The sequence below is a fragment of the Barbus barbus genome (assembly GCF_936440315.1).
Source record: "Barbus barbus genome assembly, chromosome: 43".
NCBI lineage: Eukaryota > Metazoa > Chordata > Actinopteri > Cypriniformes > Cyprinidae > Barbus > Barbus barbus.
In genome coordinates, this window is record NC_136721.1 from 15,384,017 (window position 1) to 15,405,692 (window position 21,676).

Here is a 21,676-nt window from a genome sequence, read left to right on the forward strand (position 1 = left end):
GCTATTATCTGTCCTCCACCCCTGTCATCAGGCATCAAAATGTGCAACAAACATTTACAAAAAAAAAGAAAAGAAACATACGCTGAAATGTGTACTCTCTCTGTCTCTCTCTCTCTCACACACACACACACACACACACACACATATACAGCTTTACATACATGCTCAGGGTAAGTACTGTAATCCTATGTGTACAGTATGTACATTGAGTACTGCTGTTCAGTTGGCACGCTTGGGGCAAAGTTTAACATAAATCTTTTAATTTTATTAGAATGAATTTGTGTTTCATCAGATTTACCAGGTGTTATAATTTCTATTTGTGCTGGTCAATTATGAACAATAGGTAAAATTTAACTGCTAGCAAAAACGTGGGTGCTGTAAATATTTGCGTGGCCCCGCCCCTAAGCTCACTCCAAAAATTTAGATCCAACCACACCCCCTGGATCTTGTGTTCTGCAGTGAGGACCCTCGCACACAGACAAACGTTGTATTTCGTTAAAATTCTGTTCGAAATCGTTTTATGCCTAGATTGTGTCTATTCAAAAGATAACCGAGTGTCTGTTAAATCTCGATAACGACCGCCCACAGCACGTGACTGATTTACATGCGTTGATTGACGGTGGAATGAAAGCGCAGGAACGAAGCAAGCGCAAGTGCTTCCGGGTGGCGGCTGTAAGCTGTGCGTCCCTGCTTTCAAAGGTCGCTCATTGATGCTCTGTCTGAACTCGGTGAGAATTTCATTCTTCATTATCGATCTCCGCCACCTTGTCATTTGATCGCAAGGAATGCATTAAGGCATGTATTGCTTTGATCTCTAAATGCAAACGACAGTCTGCAGTAATTGTTTCTGCTTAGTTAACAAGCTAGTGTGTTACAAAAAGGAATGAAGGGGAAAAGAGCGCTTGTGCCCGCCTTCTGTCAGCTCATCGACCCCGAAGCCGCGTTGCTCTTCCGAAAATAAACCATGCAAACGCATTATTTTAATGAATAGGACTGGTGGGCTTGAGCCGCATTCTATGAATTAAAATATGCTAATGTATTTATAAACATATGCGGAAATTCTGCGTGACTTGTGCCATTGAGCTGTTTGAATTAATGACTTTTGCACTGCCCAATCACAAACCGTAGGCACAAGGACAAACACCGTTATTTAATACCTCCTCATCGTTTATGATATATATATATATATATATATATATATATATATATATATATATATATATTTATTTATTTTTTTCTTCTAAACCTTGTAGTTTATAAAGTTAATATACTTTGCCCCACATCTGACCTATGATGCTGGAATTAGATTGTAGTTGGCACGATAATCCAATAGAGTCTGTCTGCACAAGTTTAAATAAATCTGTGATTTGATTGTTTCCCACACCCTCAAACATGCAAAACCACTGCAGAGCTTTCATGTGTGGGATGCATCTAAAAAAAAAGGAAAATTACACGGGCGTCTACTGGTGTATAAATGGAAACTGTGTATTACTGGCACATTCTGTGAATACACGAAATTTTTGGTGTTCTTTGTAAATAAATTTGTAACCCCCATTTTGTTCTGAGACCCATTAGATATGTTTGATAAACTATTTGTCTAATATAAAATACACCTATCAAATGTTTGTATAACTTCTACCTGAGAAGTCTTGACCACAGTGTCAGTATTTACATTGTATTCATTTAGCAGACATTTTTATTCAAAGTGACTTATAAATATTAAAAGTATTTAACAATACAAATACTGCTATGTCATTATGATGTTAATTAAAAATTAATACTAGTATTATTGAATATTACAAAAAAAAAAAATTTTGTTTTTAGTTTTTAAATTGATCAAAAACTACAAAGCAGTATTTGTTTTTTGACTTAACTTTTCTTTTTGCGTGTTTTGTATATTCTGGAGACAACTCTCGCAGACGGTGTTTATGGTGTTATAGACCATAAAGGACCTGTAAGGCCTCCTGCTACTGTGTGACCTGCACTGTCCCACTCAGGAAAAACCCTTATCACCTTCATTTGCGATAGTCCTTGCCCAAACAAATACATTTCTACACATTTCAGTGTTTGCCTTAGTTTGACCTTGATTGATTCACCCTGTGGATTAATTGATCTGTTTTCTGTCGGTACAGATAGACTTGCAAAGAGCCATGAAGTTCTTTAGAGGCTGTGGTTATATTGCAGAATAACAAAGATAATCAAGAAAAGATATAAAAACAAAATATTATATTTATAGTAGTAACCACTACTGTACAAAAGAAAGCCAGAAATTCCGTTAAAAAATGCTAGTTTGAGACCAATTGTTGTTTAGTAGCCTAGTTGCCATAAAATTACAATTTAATTTGTGTGTAATGATAAAATTTTAAATAAATTGTATTATTTTGAATAAAATTTATTTAAAATGTTCTGAAATTCACATCTAGAAACATTTCTTATTATCAGTGTTGGATCATAATATGCTTCTTGATATTTTTTTGTAGAAACTGATGCATTTTTCTTTACTGTCATTTTTTTGTTCAATTTCATGCATCTTTGCTAAATAAAAGTGTTAATTTCTTTATAAAAAAAAATTGTAGTGATATTTCCTCTATAAAAGTGTGAGGACCTTGTGAATCAATGCCCAGTTAACAGTCACGCACTTGTGTGAACTGTGAGCATATGTATGTATGTCACCTTGGAGTTGGGTAAACATCTGAGCTGCAGTGACTGGGGCAGAGTGGCGCATTATGGGATAGGTCAGCCGGCTCAATTTTTATTTTTTCCCCTCTCTCTATCTCTCTCCCTCACATGTAGGAGGAGGGTCGTTCCGACTGCACAGCTCCTCCTTGTGTCTCCGATGGCGAGTCTTCTGCGCGTGGTTGCCACCAGCTGTTCCAGCCCCCTGTTCTCCGGGCTGGCCTGTGCTAAGACTGTCCGGACGGTGAAGACACCATGTGTGCGGTTCTTTAGGACCCATCAAGCCCTCTCTCGCCTCGCTAGTCCAGGTAACGGCGCTGGAATATTGAGTCGAGATATAACACATTCTGTTTTAGTAATTGGGGTGACTTGAGGTGGTTGAGGACATTAAATCATGTTTTTCCCCTCAGTAAGACCTTGAGTATGGTTCGCTTGTGCTTATCCATAAACATAATTTCTTTTACCTCAGCAGATTTTGTTATGAAGTATAACAAAGAGAATGAAACATTCCCAAATGTCTTTCTACTCTTCTGTAGTAGTTTATGTGCAATGACCCTCAAGGTCAGTGTGTCCCTCCTCACTATTACCTGCATTGAAAGTTACGAAGGATATGAATGAGTGTACTGTAAGTGACCTGTCTAGTGTACTGGCTGCTTGGATACAGCATTTGTTGGAGACCTGCCATTAATGCAGACGTTTTTTTGAGAGGGGGAAGAATGGTAATGACAGCTGAGGCAGGTTATTTCTGGCAATGTGTCAGCTGAGGAACCAGGACTGTGGCACATCTCGTGCGGGAGAAAGTCTGCTGGGAAAAGAAACGCATGTCTGTGGTGACTGCCAGAATACAGTGTGGTTATAAGGGGTTTATGAGCCTCAGATATTCACTTTGTTTTATTTTATTTGTTTTAGCTTATTTTATTTACTTGGCGGGGTTTTTTTAGCATTCAAATTTGGCTGGGTGGTTAATAACATTTTTCTGTGGTGACAAACTCAGAACACACATTTAATATTGACTTTACACAGACTTTAAAGAAAAACAGAAATTTCTAGTTCTTCATTCATGCCATTTGGCATCAGTGATTTAAGTTTATGAATCCAAAATGCTTCCCGTTTCTATAGTTCTTTATTTATATCACGTCCTCGACGTGACCCAAAAACCTCTTCTATTCCTATACATTCCAATTGCTTGATGTCGTGTCTCGCTACTGAAGAGGTTATATCTCGCAAAAAAATCAACAATTTTACTTAAAAATATTCTATTAGAAGTGAAGTGAAGTGACATTCAGCCAAGTATGGTGACCCATACTCGGAATTCGTGCTCTGCATTTAACCCATCCAACGTGCACACACACAACAGTGAACACACACACACCGTGAACATACACCCGGAGCAGTGGGCAGCCATTTTATGCTGCAGCGCCCGGGGAGCAGTTGGGGGTTCGGTGCCTTGCTCAAGGGCACCTCAGTCGTGGTATTGATGGTGGAGAGAGCGCTGGACATTCACTCCCCCCACCTACAATCCCTGCCGGCCCGAGACTCGAACCCGCAACCTTTGGATCATGAGTCCAACTCTCTAACCATTAGGCCACGACTTCCCCACCAAATGGGGAACCAAATGAAATCCAAATTTCTATGAAATCTTCTTTTAAAGGAAAAGTGAAGTGCAACAGAGTGCAAGAAGCAAGTGTCCATCTCATAGTCCAAATCACTGAAATCACAGTTCAGTATTATAGTGTAAGAATGACAACACATCCACATGTTCTAGTCTAATAATAATAAAATTATAATCAAAAAACACTTTTTAAAGGAGTATTTACCAGAAATATTATTTACCAGAATTTATTTAGGTGAAAAATGTAAATGTGCAGTATTTCTGAAAAAATACTTAAAAAAAATAAAAAAAATAATATATATATATATAATATAAATTATTTGGAGATGCTTTTATTATTCAAATTTAATGGAACAATTAAAATGGAATCCAGAAAATAATGAAAAACAGAATTTGTTAAAGATAAAACTGTAAAACTCAATTAATTAGACAGGCTTTTTGATCAATAAAATTAAAAAAACTGAATTTGGAAATAAAACCGATTTCATAGGGCCCTATAATTATAATATTTTTTTTGTGGTAATAAAATGGATTTAAGTGAACAGTACCTTTTAAAATGACTTAATACATATATAATAGCAATGATGCAATAATTAGTTCAAATAAAGTATCAAAAGCAAGAAACATATGGTTTTATTGAACAAAACTGTTAAAATACATAATGTATTATAGAGTTAATGTAGATTACGCATTACAAAAAAGGCCTGCAGGGGGCGCCGATAGCCTGATGATTATTTTTACACATTACGGTTTAATATTGACCAAGCACCATTTAATTCAAATGTACACTTAATCTTTAATATTTGGCCATTTCTTTAGGACAGAAATGCTACAGCCACTGTAATAAAATGAATGTGTGGACATCAAACCGTGTGAACTCAGAGTGAGGGGTTGAGCTTTTATTTTGAAATCTCGATTTATTCTCCTGTGTTTGTGTAGATTTATAAATGGTTTACCTTACAAATCTGATGAAATGGCGCGCGCTGCGTTCCCAGATGAACGTTATAATAAACACAAACTCACAACAATATGCAGAGATGAGTATGAGTCGCTCCAGATGTAAATGATTACAGTTTCTGTGGAGCTACTGTGAATGGAGCCGCTGTGAGACGCACGAACTTAACCTACACGCGTGGAAAAATCGATTAGTCGACTAAAATCAACAAATCGCGACAGCCCTAGTGGATACCCATAACTTTATAACGAAATTGGTGAAATATCAGTTCAGGGGCGTAGCCATCATTTCAAAAGTGGGGGGGGACGGAATGTCTAGTGTTATACCTGTTTTTTTTTTTTTTCAGTTAACCCTTGTCTAATTGACAAGTTTTATTTTTAATCATACCTTTTTGCTTAATATGCTTTATGATTATATTATTATATATGATTATAAAACAGAAGGAAAGAAAGAGAGAAAAAAGAAAAAGAAAGAAATACAACAGCTTGTCACTGGGACAGTACCATTAAAAGGACATCTTTGTACCTTATTTACCCCAAAAAGTTTCATAGTTGTACATTAGATTCAAGATTTTTATTCGTCACATACACCATTATACAGAGTATAACCAGCAGTGAAATGTAAGTCAAACGGTACAAAAGTCATTACGGTACATATTGGTATTCTAAGGTACTAATGTGCACCTTTTTGAGTATAATTTACAAAGATGTCCTTATAAGGGTACTATTGTTTACATATTTCAGATTGTATTTTGTGTGTGTTGTATGTAGAGTACATGGCACACAGTAATGGATACTTGCACATTCACATACTACTTTATTCTGTTCTGTTCTATTATACATTAGTCTGATTACTCCATGTTAAAAGGTATAAGAAATATCTTATCATAGACAATGCTCTAAATAATCTTACCTCTGAAGCCTCACTGAAAAGTTCTGCCTCATTCACTCTCATCTCTGAATGCACTTCTGCCTCTGTCTACAGAAAATAATATTCCCTAAATACAGGGAATAGTGACATACAGAAGAAAATAACACATTAAGTACACTGCTGGACAATAACCAATCATTTGTATCCTAAATTATTTTTTAACACTTTAGAATGATAAACATATATTCACTATTAACTGACTTTTGCCTCAATAAACTCTTCATTTACTGCTTATTAATAGCTTGTAAGGTAGTCGTTGTAGTTGTTTAATTTAGGATTATGGGATGCAGAATATGGTCATGAAGAATACAGAATTAATATGTGCTTAAGTGCTAATGAACAACCAATATGCAAGCTAATAATTACATACTGTAGTTAAAAATGATAGCTGAGAAGTTCATACTAATCATACTAATGTTATTTTTTATTTTTCTATATTTGACTAATTGTGTTTTTATGATTGCTCCATATATAATCCTACAAACGCTTGTGTATTAATAGATTTTATACAATGTAAAAATAGCCAGGTGTTAAAAGCCACTCTATCAGTTCTTCTCAGCTGTGAAGTTTGTATTTCTTGCGTGTCGTCCTAACAAACCTAGGCTGACTGTTTCTTGTTCATTCTTGACAACACATAAAAACGTCAAATTAGTGCAATAATGACAGAGCATCCCTAAATGAAGATCGGTCCTATATCAGATCAGTGCTTGCATACTTGATTCAAATACATCATGTATAGTATTGGCAGAGTGTCACAATGCTGCAAACGCTGTAAAATCTCAGTTCAACATTATCTTTATTCTTAATTGAAGGGTTCTGATAACATACATACGTGTTAAAATAAAAGACGTTACAAAAGAGTTACGGAAAAATACACTGAAAATAAATAAGTGCATGTTTGTCCAGGCAGCTTTTTTTTCTCCATATAATGAACATCAAAACTTGCTAATTATTCAACAAGAGCAATAGGCAGAGTCACTCAACATTGTGCAATTCGGATCCCACATGCCAACTTACGCTGCTTGACTTTTTCGTAAAAAGGAGTGAAGAGTTTTTTGTCGCTTTGAACTCATCTCGACTTCTAATGAATGATGGACAGCGGGCGCGAACCTGGGCGTGTAGTGACGTGACAAACTGAGTGACTGATTGCCATGGAAACGTAAACGTCATGTATAAATTATCTTGTCTCTTTGAATTTCAAATCATTCTGCATTGATATACATTGCTCCATTAAAACCTCAACATGTCGAGAACACAACTGTCCGATGAAAAAGTGCGGGGGACGAATTTACTTTTTATAAAAAGTGGGGGAGACGCGTCCCCCGCGTAATCTACGCCCCTGTATCAGTTTTACCTGTTCCTCGAATTCATGTTCAGTACTAGAGTTACGTTTTAATCGATGTAATTGACTGATCAGTAAACTACGTTTTAAAGGAGCTGGATGATAACTGTCAATAGATAATATTGTGTTTTTATCCATTGGTTTTCGAAATACTGTTGTATGAAATGACTCCTTGGTCTTTGTTACTTTAATGTACAAGAAATTATTACTCACCCTCATGTCGTTCCAATCCCATAAGACCTTTGTTCATGTTTGGAACACAAATTAAGATGTTTTTGATGGAATCTGAGAGCTCTCTGACTCTCCATAGACCGGTTCAGTAGACCGTGTGCACATGCTGAACGTAAACAACGCTGATTAAGTTCTGGGGTACTCTCCAAAATGGCAGAAGACCGTAACTCTGGGTGAAGAATTGCTGAATAAATAATGTTATTATAGTTTTCTTTGCGTACAAGAAGTATTCTCGTAACTTCGTAAAATTATGGTTGAACGCCTGATGTCATATGGACTATTTTACCAGTGTACTTGCTGCGTTTCTGTGCATTGATCGTGGTAATATCCTTGCTGTCTATGGAGGGTCAGAAAGCTCTCAGAAAATATCTTAATTTGTGTTCTGAAGATAAACGGAGGTCTTGCAGGTTTGGAACGACACAAGGGTAATTTAAGTAATTAATGATAGAATTTTAATTTTTCGTTGAACTAACCCTTTAAATGGGTCATATGATGCTTTTTAAAGATCATTATTTGGTGTAACAGAATATGTTGACATGCTTTAATGTTCTAAAAACATCCTTATTTTTCAAATTGTAGGTCCTCTATGCCCCCCTCTCTCAAACGAGTCGTTTTCTACAAAGTCCTTCAGACAAGCGCAGTCTGCTCTGATTGGCCAGCTAGCACAGACGTCTAGTCGATGGACATAGATATATATACTGACTAGATGTCGCCTCTGACGCTGCTGTCCATAGGAACGATGCGTCAGCGCGGCCGCCATCTTGGGTCGGGGGAAGCCGCGTCTACTCTGCATTAGTTAACATTGGCAGAGAACTATCAACGATTAAAATCACCTTAATTTGCTTAATTTTCAACCGATTTTCAAGCCGTTTGGTTTATTATAAATGTCAGACATATATTTATGATAGAACATAGATTAATTAATTATTTTACTTATATGATATAAGTAAAATAATTAATTAATCTATGTTCTATCATAAATATGTGATATATCATATACAATACAATACTTAGACACATCTACATAACTAATTAATTTGTTCTACAATGCACAAAACAATTACAAGGATGCTGATAGTGATATGAAAAAAACATGAATAATATAAAGTATATATAAAATATAAATAATAGAGCAAAATTTAAATTAATAAAGGCACGAGTTAAACAAACAAAGCGGGGAAAAAAAAACAATTATGGACTTCCTGACCAACAGACCTCAGAATGTTAGGATGGGGAACCTAACATCTGCATCTAGGCAGAAATTAAATTATCATAAATCGTCCAAATCTCAAATGATTTTTCTTAGTTTTTTGGTTTGTTCCAACTGACAGACATGTATTTATGATCGAGTCCAGAGAAAATTGAAGCTTTTGATATTAATCTACTTCAAAACTAGGTGTAAGTTTATTATTCTTCCACTTCAGTGAACTTAAAATTAACTATTGTTACTTACCTTAGCCTAGTCTACTGCACACAAAATGGCTACAATGGTGTGATATCCATACTTAAAAATACATGTTAATTAAAACATTTGAATTGTACTGGTTTATTTTGTACATCAGCAAGCCTGCAATACAATGACCCAGCGTAAAATGGTTATATAACATAAAAACAAACATAACGTGCGTACGTAGTGTGAAAACATCTTCCAGTATTTACAACAGCTTATTAAATGATTAGGCTACAGTATATAACAGGTTAACCATTCTTTGAAAACATCCAGTTCATGAAAATATCCACTACAGCACAAAAGTCCGGCATCTTCAGAGTTGATCTGAATGCCGGGAAACTTTGGCGCTTCCTTCAGATCCCCGACCCAAGATGGCGGCGATGTTGACGTATGCTTAGAGGCCCAAGGCGACATCTAGTCAGTATATATATCTATGGTCGATGCAGACGTGTGGGGGCGTGTTTGAAAGAGCCGTTTCAGGGGGGCGTGGACGAGTCTTTACTTTGATAAAGAATATCTCTTTGGTTTTGAGACTTTAGTCTTTGCAACTTCAAGGACCTTATCTATGCACAATCAGCTTGTAACAATCAGCTTGTAACACTCCAAAGAGAAAGGATAACTTGGAATCGTATCATATGACCCCTTTAAAGGGTAACTAAACCATAAAATAACTTTTTTGAGTTAATGATCTGTAAGACTGTGTCTTTATTAGTGCTGTGCATTGATTCGAGTAAATGTTTTGACATTTAGTTATAAAGTGTTTTAATTCTACAATATATGGTGTAAAAACGTCTGAATGCTGCCCTCTTCATGTTGAACGGTGGCTACTGCAGTTGAATTTTCCTATTGGACGTTGCATACCCCGGTATGATGGCACTTACTAACCAAGCCCCTGCAGGAGCTCACCACCTCCCCTCTGTCTCCGCTGGGCTCTGCCCACTTTTCCAGCATTTTTCAAATATTGCCAGTGGGTGGAGTTGGGCTCTGACCAGGGGTTTAGTTACTCTTTAAAATTCTTTTGAAAGAAGTCACTTGTGCTCACCAAGGCTACATATGATCAAGAATAGAGTAAATATATTGAAATATTTTTTTAAAATTTAATTTATTCTTTCGATGGCAAAGCTGAATTTTCTTCAGTGTCACATAATCCTTCAGAAATCATTCTAATATGTTACAAAAGTGTCATTACCATCAGTTTTGATCATTGAATGGGTCCTAAATAAAATCTTACTGAGCCCAGACTTTTGAACAGTGGTGTATAATTGTCTAAATTTCCTTATGAAGTAAGTGTTATTAAAGCTGCATCATGATTGGCCAGATTTGACATTGACATTATGCTCTTGAATAGTCTCTTGTTTTCAACAACAACAACAAAAAAGTTGATTGCCCTTGCATATGCCAGAAAGCAAAACTTTGTCCTGTTAAGTTTTCAATCAAATAGTTTTAAATACGCAATATAAAACTTGAACCTGGTGACATAAAGTGGTCTCAAACATATTTAAACATATATGCCGCTATAAATGCAATTGCATTTGATAACAAAATATCAAAATTAGGGCTGGGCGATTAATCGAAAAGTAATCGAAATCGACATTCAGAACCTATAATCGATCAAATTTTTCCAGGTCGATTATTTCAATTACTTTCCCTTTAAAACACTACCGCGTGTGGAGTCACGTGACCCGGCTCCCTTACATTACGTTATTCCGCCAACATGTCGAGCATGAAGAGCTTAATCACTGAGCAACTAGAGCAGCTTGTACCAAAGAAAAATGCAGTCTCTGTCATTTGGACACATTTTGGCTTCAGTAAGGATGACATCGAACAAAATTAAGTCAGATGTAGACACTGTAGAAAAACAGTTTCGACGTCCAAAGGTAACACCACCAATTTGTTTCAACACTTGGAGCACAATCACGTTACTGAATATGAACAAGAGTTATTTTATTTAGAAGAGATACTGCTTATTTTCTACTTCTAAGAAAAACATTGAAAATAATTTATTTTATTTCCAAAAGTGCAAGTTATTTATTTTTACTTTTTTTATAAGAAGAAAGTGACTGTTCGTTTTAGGCAATGTGTGCTTTAATTTCAGTTGTTTAACATTGATGTTCAATAAATAATCATAGATAGTGTGTGTTTCCTTCAATTATTTTAAAATCAAGTAATGCACCCTTCATTCAAAAATCTCTCACTTGTAATATGTGAGCATATTTACTGTACAAAACTTGTCAGTGAACTATGAGGGCTAAAAAAATAAAAAAATAATCGTTCATTAATCGTAATCGAGTTAAAATGTTCAATTAATCGAGATTTTGGTTTTAGGCCAAATCGCCCAGCCCTAATCAAAATGTAGGTTTCCAAGAGAGCAAAAGAAAATCAACAACTTAATGTCATTTTTGTAATACTAAATGTCACCGGTTGATATCTAATGCTGTGACGTTCGTTCAATTTTTCATATTTACATATGGCTGAAGTATCCAAATACTTTTCAAGTTGTCTTTGCTCTCTGTAGTTCAGTGTCTCTTCCTCCAGGCAGTGATTCATGTGAGCTTAAGTTGTTGTTATTATCTGTAGATCCGGCCTGTGGTGGAATTTTCCACAAGTGACCTCCTGCTTCCAATAGCAGAACATGACTTGGATGACTTCTTGGATGCATATTCAGCTTGTCTAGACCACATGTTGTTTGCACATCTTTTACAGACCAAAACAAATAAAGTGAAGCTGTGCATAAAAATTCAACTTGATTTTCTTTATTACACATCCTAAATCCCATCCATGCTCTGTTTTACAGCTTGAATTCTCAGTTATATTTTTGAATTATGACCGCAAAATTGGAGCTGTCACAAAGTGTTGTCTTACTGTAAAAATGCACACAACTGTAAAACCACAAGTCTTACAGAGACCTCATGGGCCTACAGTCCATTACAAAGGTCTCAACGGTTTTACACATTTCTTTTAAACCACCCATTGGTCTTTATGAACTGCTTCACCAGTTGTTAGTCTGACTCGTATCTTTATTGTACCGCTTTACTCTTTGACCTATCCTTGAGTTTAGAATGGAGAGGCTGCACGGTTCGAAATGGTCTAAAGAGATACTGGCTATGAGAGCAGCTTTTTACACTTCACTTTTTTCTGTGTAGAGAAACTAATACCAAAGAAACAATGTATGAGGATTTAGTCCAGTTTGATGTAGATTAAAAAGGTGAACATTTTAAAGAGATAAAGAGTCACAACATAGGTTGTTGCTGGTGTTGTAGTCTGCATATTCTTATATTAAATTTTCAGACTTATTTTTTTTTTTTTTTTTTTTTTTTTTTTTTTTGTACATATTTGACACAATTACATTTAAAATGAAAACTAACCTAAAGTGTGTTTACGTAACACAATTATAATACAATGTGAAGACTTTGTGTGTGTGTATATATATATATATATATAATACAAAACAATTCTTAAAAAAAAAATGTATAGTGTATGTAATGTGTGAATGTATTAAAAAACGCATGTAAAAATAGTGTTCAACTTTAGATTTAAAGCTACTAAATTACTAAAAAAAAAATTTATATGTACAACAAAAATTTAAATCTTTGCATTGTTTGGTAATTGCTATTATGAAATTATAAACATTTTATTTATAATGATTTTATATTGGGGCAATTTGGTAGACAATTAATTAATAAGCTAAGTTTAAGTCTAAAACATGAACCCTGACCAACATTTTTGAACTTTTACATTCGACAAACACTTAGTAATATGTTCCTCTCCAGACTCTGCTTGATTCTGTAATTCTCTGTTTTTTCCTTCAGGCATTCCATACAAACAGCTGACTGTCGGCGTTCCCAAGGAAATCTTTCAGAATGAGCGTCGAGTGGCTATCTCTCCAGCCGGAGTGGAAGCTCTCATCAAGCAGGGCTTTAATGTGGTGGTGGAGTCTGGCGCAGGGGAATCGGCCAAGTTCTCCGATGACATGTATACAAAAGCAGGAGCCGCCATCAAGGACACCAAAGATGTCTTTGCATCTGATGTTCTACTTAAGGTACTATTAGATTAATTTACAGTTGTGTTCAAAAAGCAAGTAAAGCTCAAAATCCTTATAATAACTTTTACTACAATAAACACACATGCATTGGGAACATTGCACATTCTATTCTAAATCAAAACATGAAGAAAAAATGAGCAAATTTATTACTTTAGAGAAAGTGAAGAAAAAGGAATATTAGGCTGTTCAAAAAAGTAGCAGTGTCTGTATTTTTCTTTACAAAGTCAAACATTTACTGTATAAACAGAAAAATGCTTGAAGATTTAGCTTTCTTGTGAATGACTGAACTAACACTTAGTTGTATAGCCACGGTTTCTTTACTGCTTCACATCTGTGTTACATGGAGTCTTGCACCTGTGAACAGGTATTCCAGCCCAGGACGATTGCACTACATACTACAATTCCTCTGCATTTCTTGGTTTTGCCTCAGAAACAGCATTTTTGATGTCACCTCACAAGTTTTATATTGGATTAAGGTCTGGAGAATTGGTCTGGCCACTCCATAAGGTTAATCTTGTTGCTCTGGAACCAAGATGTTGCTTGCTTACTGGTGTGTTTGGGGTTGTTGTCTTGTTGAAACACCCATTTCCAGGGCATTTCCTCTTCGACATAAGGCAACATAACCTCTAAGTATTTGAATGTACTCAAACTGATCCATGATCCCTGGAATGTGATAAATGGGCTGAATATCATGATACTTGCGCCACCATGCTTCACTGTCTTCACAGTGTACTGTGGCTTGAATTCAGTGTTTGGGGGTCGTCTGACAAACTGTCTGCGGCCCCTAGACCCAAAAAGAACAATCTATCTTCATCGGTCCAAAAAATATTCCACCCATTTCTCTTTAGGCCAGTCAGTGTGTTCTTTGGCAAATTGTAACCTCTTCATTTTTTTCAACAATGGGACGGGGGCTTCTTGCAGATAGCTTGGCTTCACATGGGCGTCTTCTAATTGTTACAGTACTCACAGGTAACTTAAGACTTTCTTTGATCACAGTGGAGCTGATCATTTGCCGAGTCTTTGCCATTTTGGCTGTTCTTCGATCCATTGGAATGGTAGTTTACTGTTTTCTTCCACATCTTTCTGGTTTTGGTGCCTTCATCCTTAAATAAGAGCCACTTGTTTGACACCAGTTTTTTCACAGAGGTTTACCTCTCTAATTAAACCCCACACTGCTATTACTTTGAACACGCCCTTTTCAATTAATGATTCAACTACACAGAATCAACAGCATGCATGTCATGACTGTTGGGTCTGTTGGTTTTCTGTTACTCTACCACACCTACTAGTAAAATATTTTCCATGTAGAAATATAGTTTCTACCAAAAACAGTGATTGATATTGGACTGCTATTATTTTGAACACAACTGTATGTTACCTTGACTTAACTGCATCTTCATCAACGGTCGTTCGCCACAGGTGCGTGCCCCCATGTTGAACTCCGCTCTGGGAGTTCATGAGGCCGACCTCATGAGTGAAGGAGCCACCCTCGTCAGTTTTGTCTATCCCGCTCAGAACCCTGAGCTGATGGACCACTTGTCCCAGCGCAAAGCCACCGTCCTGGCCATGGATCAGGTGCCCCGTGTTACTATTGCTCAGGGTTATGACGCCCTCAGTTCCATGGCCAACATTGCTGGGTAAGGCCATCTAAAGCAAGAAAAAAAGAGCATAATGATTTTTTTAAAAATATATTGTATTATATAACGGTGTTAATGCTACTACTACTACTACTACTACATATAATAATAGAGCTTATTTTTATTTTCAAGGCAAGACACTACAGTCAAAACCTTTGTTTTTAAATTTAAATGAGATAATTCCTCATTTGGGTATTTAAAGATATTTTATAACATTTAATACAGAATGTAATGTCCTGTAATCATTTGAAGTAAGTTAAAAAAAATTGCCTTATTCATCTGTGGTGTCTTGCCTAAATATATTTTGTATTATTTGTTTTTTAATTTACTATTATTATTTTTAGTGGGAAATACTAGACAAATAGTCCGACTTCACCAGCCAGTCTGCTGTGACCCGTTTACTAAAACCTTGAATGTCATTAGTGTCAACAAATGTGAGATTTGTGGCCAGCGTAAAGTGCCTTGATTCCTGCCTCATCAGCAGCTGTGACTGATGTGCGTCTGTTTTTCTTGGCAGTTATAAAGCCGTGGTCCTGGCAGCCAACAACTTTGGCCGCTTCTTTACTGGTCAGATCACAGCCGCTGGGAAGGTTCCTCCTGCTAAGGTATGCTTGGCATAACCACACACACACACGTCCAGAAAGTTTTTTTTATTTTTATTGCTTGATTCATTGCCGTTCACTTCTCACATTAGCTCTTGGATGAAGATATTAGCACTGTTCATACTTTCCCAAATTAGATTTTTTCTGTTTATTTCAGAGTTTGAATTTTAAAAAGGCTGTTCTTATTGGCAGGTGTTGATCATTGGAGGTGGAGTGGCTGGGTTGGCCGCTGCTGGCTCTGCCCGTGCTATGGGTGCCATTGTCAGGGGATTTGACACCAGGTACTAAGTCATACAACTTAGTTATTCAAGTTTTTATTTAATTTTTTTTGAAAGAAGCTAATACTTTTATTCATGTATTAACTAGAATAAAAGTGACAGTAAAGCCTGTTTTGAAATTTATTCTTCAAAAAATCCTAAAAACTATTTATCATGTTTTCCACAAACATATTAAGCAACACAAATGTTTTCAATATTGATGATAATATGAAATGTTTCTTGATCAGCATATAAGAATGATTTCTGAAGGATCATGTGACACTGAAGTCTGACGTAATGGCTTCTGAAAATTTGTCTTTTCTATCACATGAATAGCTTTTTAACATTTTAAAATGAATTAAAATGGGTTAGTTGTTTTAAGTTGTAGTAATAGTTCACAAAGTTAGTGTATTTTTAATTTCATGCAAAAACAAAAACAAAAAAAAAAAACTTTATAAAACTATTTGAATAAAGGCCTCCTGTAGCAAATTCATGCATTTTTGTAACATAAGTCAGCGGAAGTGAGAAAAGTGTTTGAAATATGGATATTTGTCTTACAAAAATGCAAGGATTTGCTACAGGAGGCCTTCATTCACCCCCTGGAGCCATGTGAGGCACGTTTTATTATGGATGCATGCATTTTTTCACGTCTTCTGGACTACTGACTAAAAACACCCGCTTACCCCATTGTAAGGGGCCAGGACAATTTTTGATATAACTCCAATTGAATTTGTCTGAAAGACGAAAGTCGTATACACCTAGGATGCTTTGAGGGTGAGTAAAACACAGAACTAACCCTTTAAGGACACAAGGACAGTCTGATTCCAGATCTTAGTAGTCAATTTGTAGAGCTAGGGGGCGCCATAACACCTTTAGAACCACATTGCATTGTGTTCATAGTTAACCACAACAACTTTTATCACAATTGCCAAATGTGAGTTGGCCTATAACATGCGTTCCTTTTTTCCAGTAATTCACCCTGACGATTCTCGCTTGCAGCTAAATGATCTGTTTATTTTCCCCCCTTTTTTAATCTGACAGATGCTCTTTTATTTCCAATTTTTGTCAGTATTTATAAATTTGAGTTTTGAGTCACCGTTCCGCTCTAGTTTAGATTTATGATGTTTGTTTTATCTGAAACTTTTACTTTTTTTTTTTTTTTTCTATTTCCTCCCCCCAAAACATAGACATAAAAAGGTCTTGTGCAAGAAAACAGTCATGTCATAGCTAATCCTGCCAAAATGGTTTGAAATGTAGAGATTTAAAAAAAAAAAAAGCTACATTTTACTATGATTTAATGACTATGATCTTACAGCATGAGCCAAGTTTGGTGTATTTAGTTAGAAATCACATCCTTTCTGTGCTATGGAACATAAGTTGAAACTTCATCTGCTTGACTGATTCCATCAGCGTCAGTTTCAGCAAGCTTCCTCTCGGTGGCAGTGTTGCATTAGTCTTGTCCTCTTCTTCCAGAGCGGCTGCGCTGGAGCAGTTCAAGTCCCTGGGTGCCGAGCCCCTGGAGGTGGACTTGAAGGAGTCAGGAGAAGGCCAGGGCGGTTACGCTAAGGAGATGTCCAAGGAGTTCATCGAGGCAGAGATGAAGTTGTTTGCCAAGCAGTGTTTGGATGTTGACATCATTATCACTACTGCGCTTATTCCCGGTACGCACACCTGCAGCATTCATTCACTTTTCATCTCATCTGCCTCTTTTTCCATCACATGCCCTCTTTGGCATGTACTCTTGCAGATAGTAAGTCTTGTGGTGTTTGCACATGCTCTTATTTTTCCATTTGACTTTTTAAAGGAAGAGTTCAGACAGAAATTTAGATTTTACTTTATTTACTCAGCCTTATGTTCCAAATCTTTATGCTGCATTTTTTTTTCTGTGAAATGCAAACAATTTTTTTTTTTCTTTAGTGACCATAGGCTGTCAAGTTCAGAAGGCCCAAAAAGCAGCACAAAATAGTCCATATGTCTCCATATTGGCTGTATTCTTGTTTGAAAGCTTTTAAGTCAAAATCAACTAGTTTCCATCACCTTTACTGTTGCTTTACAATAAAATATGATGTCCAACCTGTTATTGATGTCTGCGTCATAGAGGCAGGGGTAAATCACCACTGGCAGTATGGGATTTGAATAAAGGTTGGCTGTTTATTTATTTATTTATTAATAAATCGATCAGACTATTCTTAAGCGACACTACAAAAATGTGAAAGTACAATCTGTAGTTTTCAGAAAAGCCCTAGAGCTGTTGAAAGACTTTTGCCGACAAACAAACAGGAATATCTTTTTGCAGATGGCAAGGAAAAAAACATGCATCACTAAAAGCTAATTGAAAATTTGTGAATTTACTATCGAAGAGCTGCAGCAGACATGAAGATTATCATTGGTTCACTTAATTTTGGTCTCTCCATCATATAAACCTATTGTTTGATTTCAAGAGACTTGGAATATGGCAAACAAAACTTGTGGACTACTTTTATGGTGCTTTTATAGTGCTTCCTTGTCTATTTTGGAGCTTGTCAGTCTAGTCATGATGAACTGGGGGGGAAAAATGATGATTCTTAAGTTCATTATGTTGCTTTTCATGGAAAAATTTCATGGACATTTTGTTTTAAAACTACATGAGGGTGAGTAAATGTCAATTTTAAGTTTACATTTGAACTATTCTTTTAACCGTGATCCTGGTTTATCTCAGGATCCTTAAGTTGGTACTTGTATGACTTTTGCTGGCATTTGAAAAGGGAAACAGATTACCCGACATAACTAATTACGTACAGCGCAATTACCAATTTAACAGCTCTGTGGCTGCAGATGTGCTTCATGTTTTGTTTTAATCCCCATGACTGAAAGCTAATATAAATCAGGTGTCTATAACAGAGAATGTTTATGAAGTTTCATAGGTGGTTTTGCCGCTCTTGCTTTAGATTGGCACTTTTGGCAGAGAGTTTTTCCAGTTTGTGTTGGTTGTTCAGTACCACTGGCATTTGAAGTCAGTTCCGTTGACCCTTGCATGCTTGTGCACACTCCTGGTGTCACTCCAATGTGATTTTTATTTCCATCCCTGAAGCTATGGAGCCACCAGTTGGCCTTTTTGTACACTACATACCTGGCAGTTTTTAGCATGCTCAGATTGGTAAAACGCATGCAATCTGTTCCACTTTTATCAGAATAGCGTTTTTCTTTTAAAACCAACAAGCCGCAAAGCAGCTTATCAGTATATTAGGTTGCACGGATAAAAGGCACATCAGCGGAGTCTTATTAAATGCATATCAGTCATGGTTTTGGTTTACCAGTCTCACTGTGCTGAAATTATGCAGGTCGGAAGGCCCCTGTGCTGATTACTAAGGAAATGGTGGAGACCATGAAAGATGGTTCAGTGGTGGTGGACCTGGCTGCAGAAGCTGGGGGCAACATCGAGACCACGGTTCCTGGAGATCTCTCCGTTCACAAAGTGAGTACACTGCAACAGTACAACAACAACTTGGGGGTCTTGCATGAGCTTCATGTGTTTGCCAGGAACATTCAGGGGTCAATAAGGTATTTGTTTTATTCAGGATCAATGTATTTAGACTTATCAAGTGTCATGAAGACATTTCAAATTTTAAAGACTTTAGAATGTTTATAACTTTTTATTTTTATTTTTATCTATTTCAAATAAATGCTGTTCTTTTTAAACATTTTCATTTACATTGCATTTGGCAGACTTTTTTAATCGCATGTTTATATGTTATGTATATGTTCGCATGTTTGTCTGTCTTATTTCATTAAATGTATTTTGTACTTTCCTATAGGGTGTGATCCACGTTGGGTATAATGATCTTCCCAGTCGCCTCCCAACTCAGGCCAGCACATTATACTCTAACAACATCATCAAACTCATCCGTGCCATCAGCCCGGACAAGGAAGTTTTTCACTTTAATGTCAAAAACGAGTTTGATTATGGCACAATGGACCACGTCATCCGAGGTTCAATAGTTATGCAGGTAAACCATTTTATTTTATTTTACATAAACATTCTTAATTGTGTTGCATGTTACAGGTCACATCCTAAATCAGTAAAACCTTTCTTTCAGTTATATACAAAACCTAAAATGAGTTTTTACACCCCTGAGCCGCTTGAAACTTATGACTCAATATCTCTCTGTCGCTCGTTTAGCTTTCAAGGAGTTGAGTTGTGGTGTTATTTGAATTCTGGCTCTCACTCTCTCTCTGTCTGTCTACAGGACGGAAAAGTGCTTTTCCCTGCACCACAACCTAACAACGTCCCAGTGGCAGCACCTCCAAAACAAAAGTCTATCCAGGAGCTGGCGAAGGAAAGGGCAGCTGACATCTCGCCCTTCAGAGCCACGCTCACCACAGCTGGGGCTTACACCGGAGGTAAATCAGAGTCCGGCTGCCCTCCCTGCCTTCCTCTTCCCGCCGGATCTCTCTGGGTCCCCCCTGGGGTTGATATGAAAGCGGCTCCCCTTGTGTTTTAAGAAGAAGAGACCGCTGCATTGGTGGTCTCTGACACTGAACTATGTTAATAAGGTTGCCGTGTACGTTTAAAGCGGCCCCCTTATTGCCTTTGAGATTAATCCGATTTTTATTTTCTTCCTTTTATCCACTTAACAATCTGCATTGCTAAGAAATTCCAAAAATAGCAGCTCCCCTGTTTGGCCGCTTTGTCCCAAGATGTGATTAGACTCCAAAGCCCCGCTAAACTAAACGACACGCAAATGAATTCTATTGGTTGCAGACGCCTGAGGACCGCTTGTGTGAGGAGAGGCAACTTTGGCTTCACATCAAAGCGCTCACTTCCTCACTCAGACAAGCCGCACGTAAATAAACACCGGCTGATAAACAAACATGCAAATGAGATCTTCCTGCCCTTTCATGGTTTTCCTGTATCTGTATGAGCATAGGTACAGAGAAACCGGACTTGCTCGGAAGGCTGAAATCGCTGCCTTTTGTAATCGCGATTGGTCACCTAATAATGCCTAGTATTTATATAATAATGCCAACTATAATGCCAGTATTTGTCATTATTATTATTATTATTATTATTATTATTATTATTATTAATCATTTATATTCTTTTATAAATAAACCAACTAATGAAATCTTATTTATCTATATATTTACCAAAAAGTAGTTATTGGACTTTTTTCCCCAGCTTAATGCACAAATTTTTAAAGTTTGAAAATTTAACGAGTCGGGCAGCAAATGTTCCCTATATTAGAGTTGAGGTGGCACGTGTACAAGACCCACAGCAATGTTGATGTTTTTAGAGGATTATGGGATGTATAAACAGGACACATTGCCCCTGGCACTCGGCTGATTTGTCTGTGCAGTCAAAATGACCTTTACTGAAAAACAAACCCATAATGTTTGACATCGTGATTTCTACCCAGGTCTGGCTTCAGCGATTGGTCTTGGGTTGTGTGCTCCCAATGCTGCTTTCACTCAGATGGTTACAACCTTTGGCCTGGCGGGAATCGTGGGATACCACACCGTATGGGGTGTCACTCCTGCTCTTCACTCCCCACTTATGTCTGTTACAAATGCCATTTCTGGTAAGTTTTTATATATATTTACGGTATTAAAGGTAAAAAATAAAATTAAAAAAACCTGCTAAAATTTTTTTTAAATCTGTTATTTCTATCTTTTGCTGTAGTGTGTCAGTAGGAAATATCAGTTTAGTTTTCCAAACATTTATTTTGCCATTAATTGTAATAATCCAGTGAGATTTTTGTTTGCACAAGGAGTCTGACAACAACCAGTGCTCCACACTGAGATCTGATCTGATCTGATCATCATCCAGTCTGTCTGGAATAACATTAAGAAACACAACAAACTGAGACCGACTAAATCCAGAAGAACTGTGGCAATGTCTCCAAGATGCTTCAAGAAACCTACCTGGAAAAACTATGAGCAAGTGCAACTAGGGCAAAAGCTGC

General features: G+C 36.8%; 1 protein-coding gene across 3 annotated transcripts in view; it reads left to right on the top strand.

The window, feature by feature from the left end:
• The window catches only part of LOC306862851 (NAD(P) transhydrogenase, mitochondrial-like), a 46,921-nt gene that overhangs the window by 705 nt on the left and 24,540 nt on the right, over window positions 1–21,676 (top strand). The window contains exons 1-11 of one of the 3 annotated variants that reach the window (XM_079405888.1): window positions 449–728; window positions 2,794–2,984; window positions 13,006–13,235; window positions 14,658–14,875; window positions 15,393–15,480; window positions 15,670–15,758; window positions 17,208–17,395; window positions 19,055–19,188; window positions 19,529–19,720; window positions 19,961–20,114; window positions 21,131–21,292. In XM_079405888.1, the coding sequence (XP_079262014.1) occupies window positions 2,837–2,984; window positions 13,006–13,235; window positions 14,658–14,875; window positions 15,393–15,480; window positions 15,670–15,758; window positions 17,208–17,395; window positions 19,055–19,188; window positions 19,529–19,720; window positions 19,961–20,114; window positions 21,131–21,292 (1,603 nt within the window). In that variant the 5' untranslated portion in view covers window positions 449–728; window positions 2,794–2,836. Of the gene's footprint in view, window positions 1–448; window positions 796–2,793; window positions 2,985–13,005; window positions 13,236–14,657; window positions 14,876–15,392; window positions 15,481–15,669; window positions 15,759–17,207; window positions 17,396–19,054; window positions 19,189–19,528; window positions 19,721–19,960; window positions 20,115–21,130; window positions 21,293–21,676 lie in introns of those variants that run through there. The other 2 variants (XM_079405889.1, XM_079405887.1) reach the window with 2 other exon arrangements.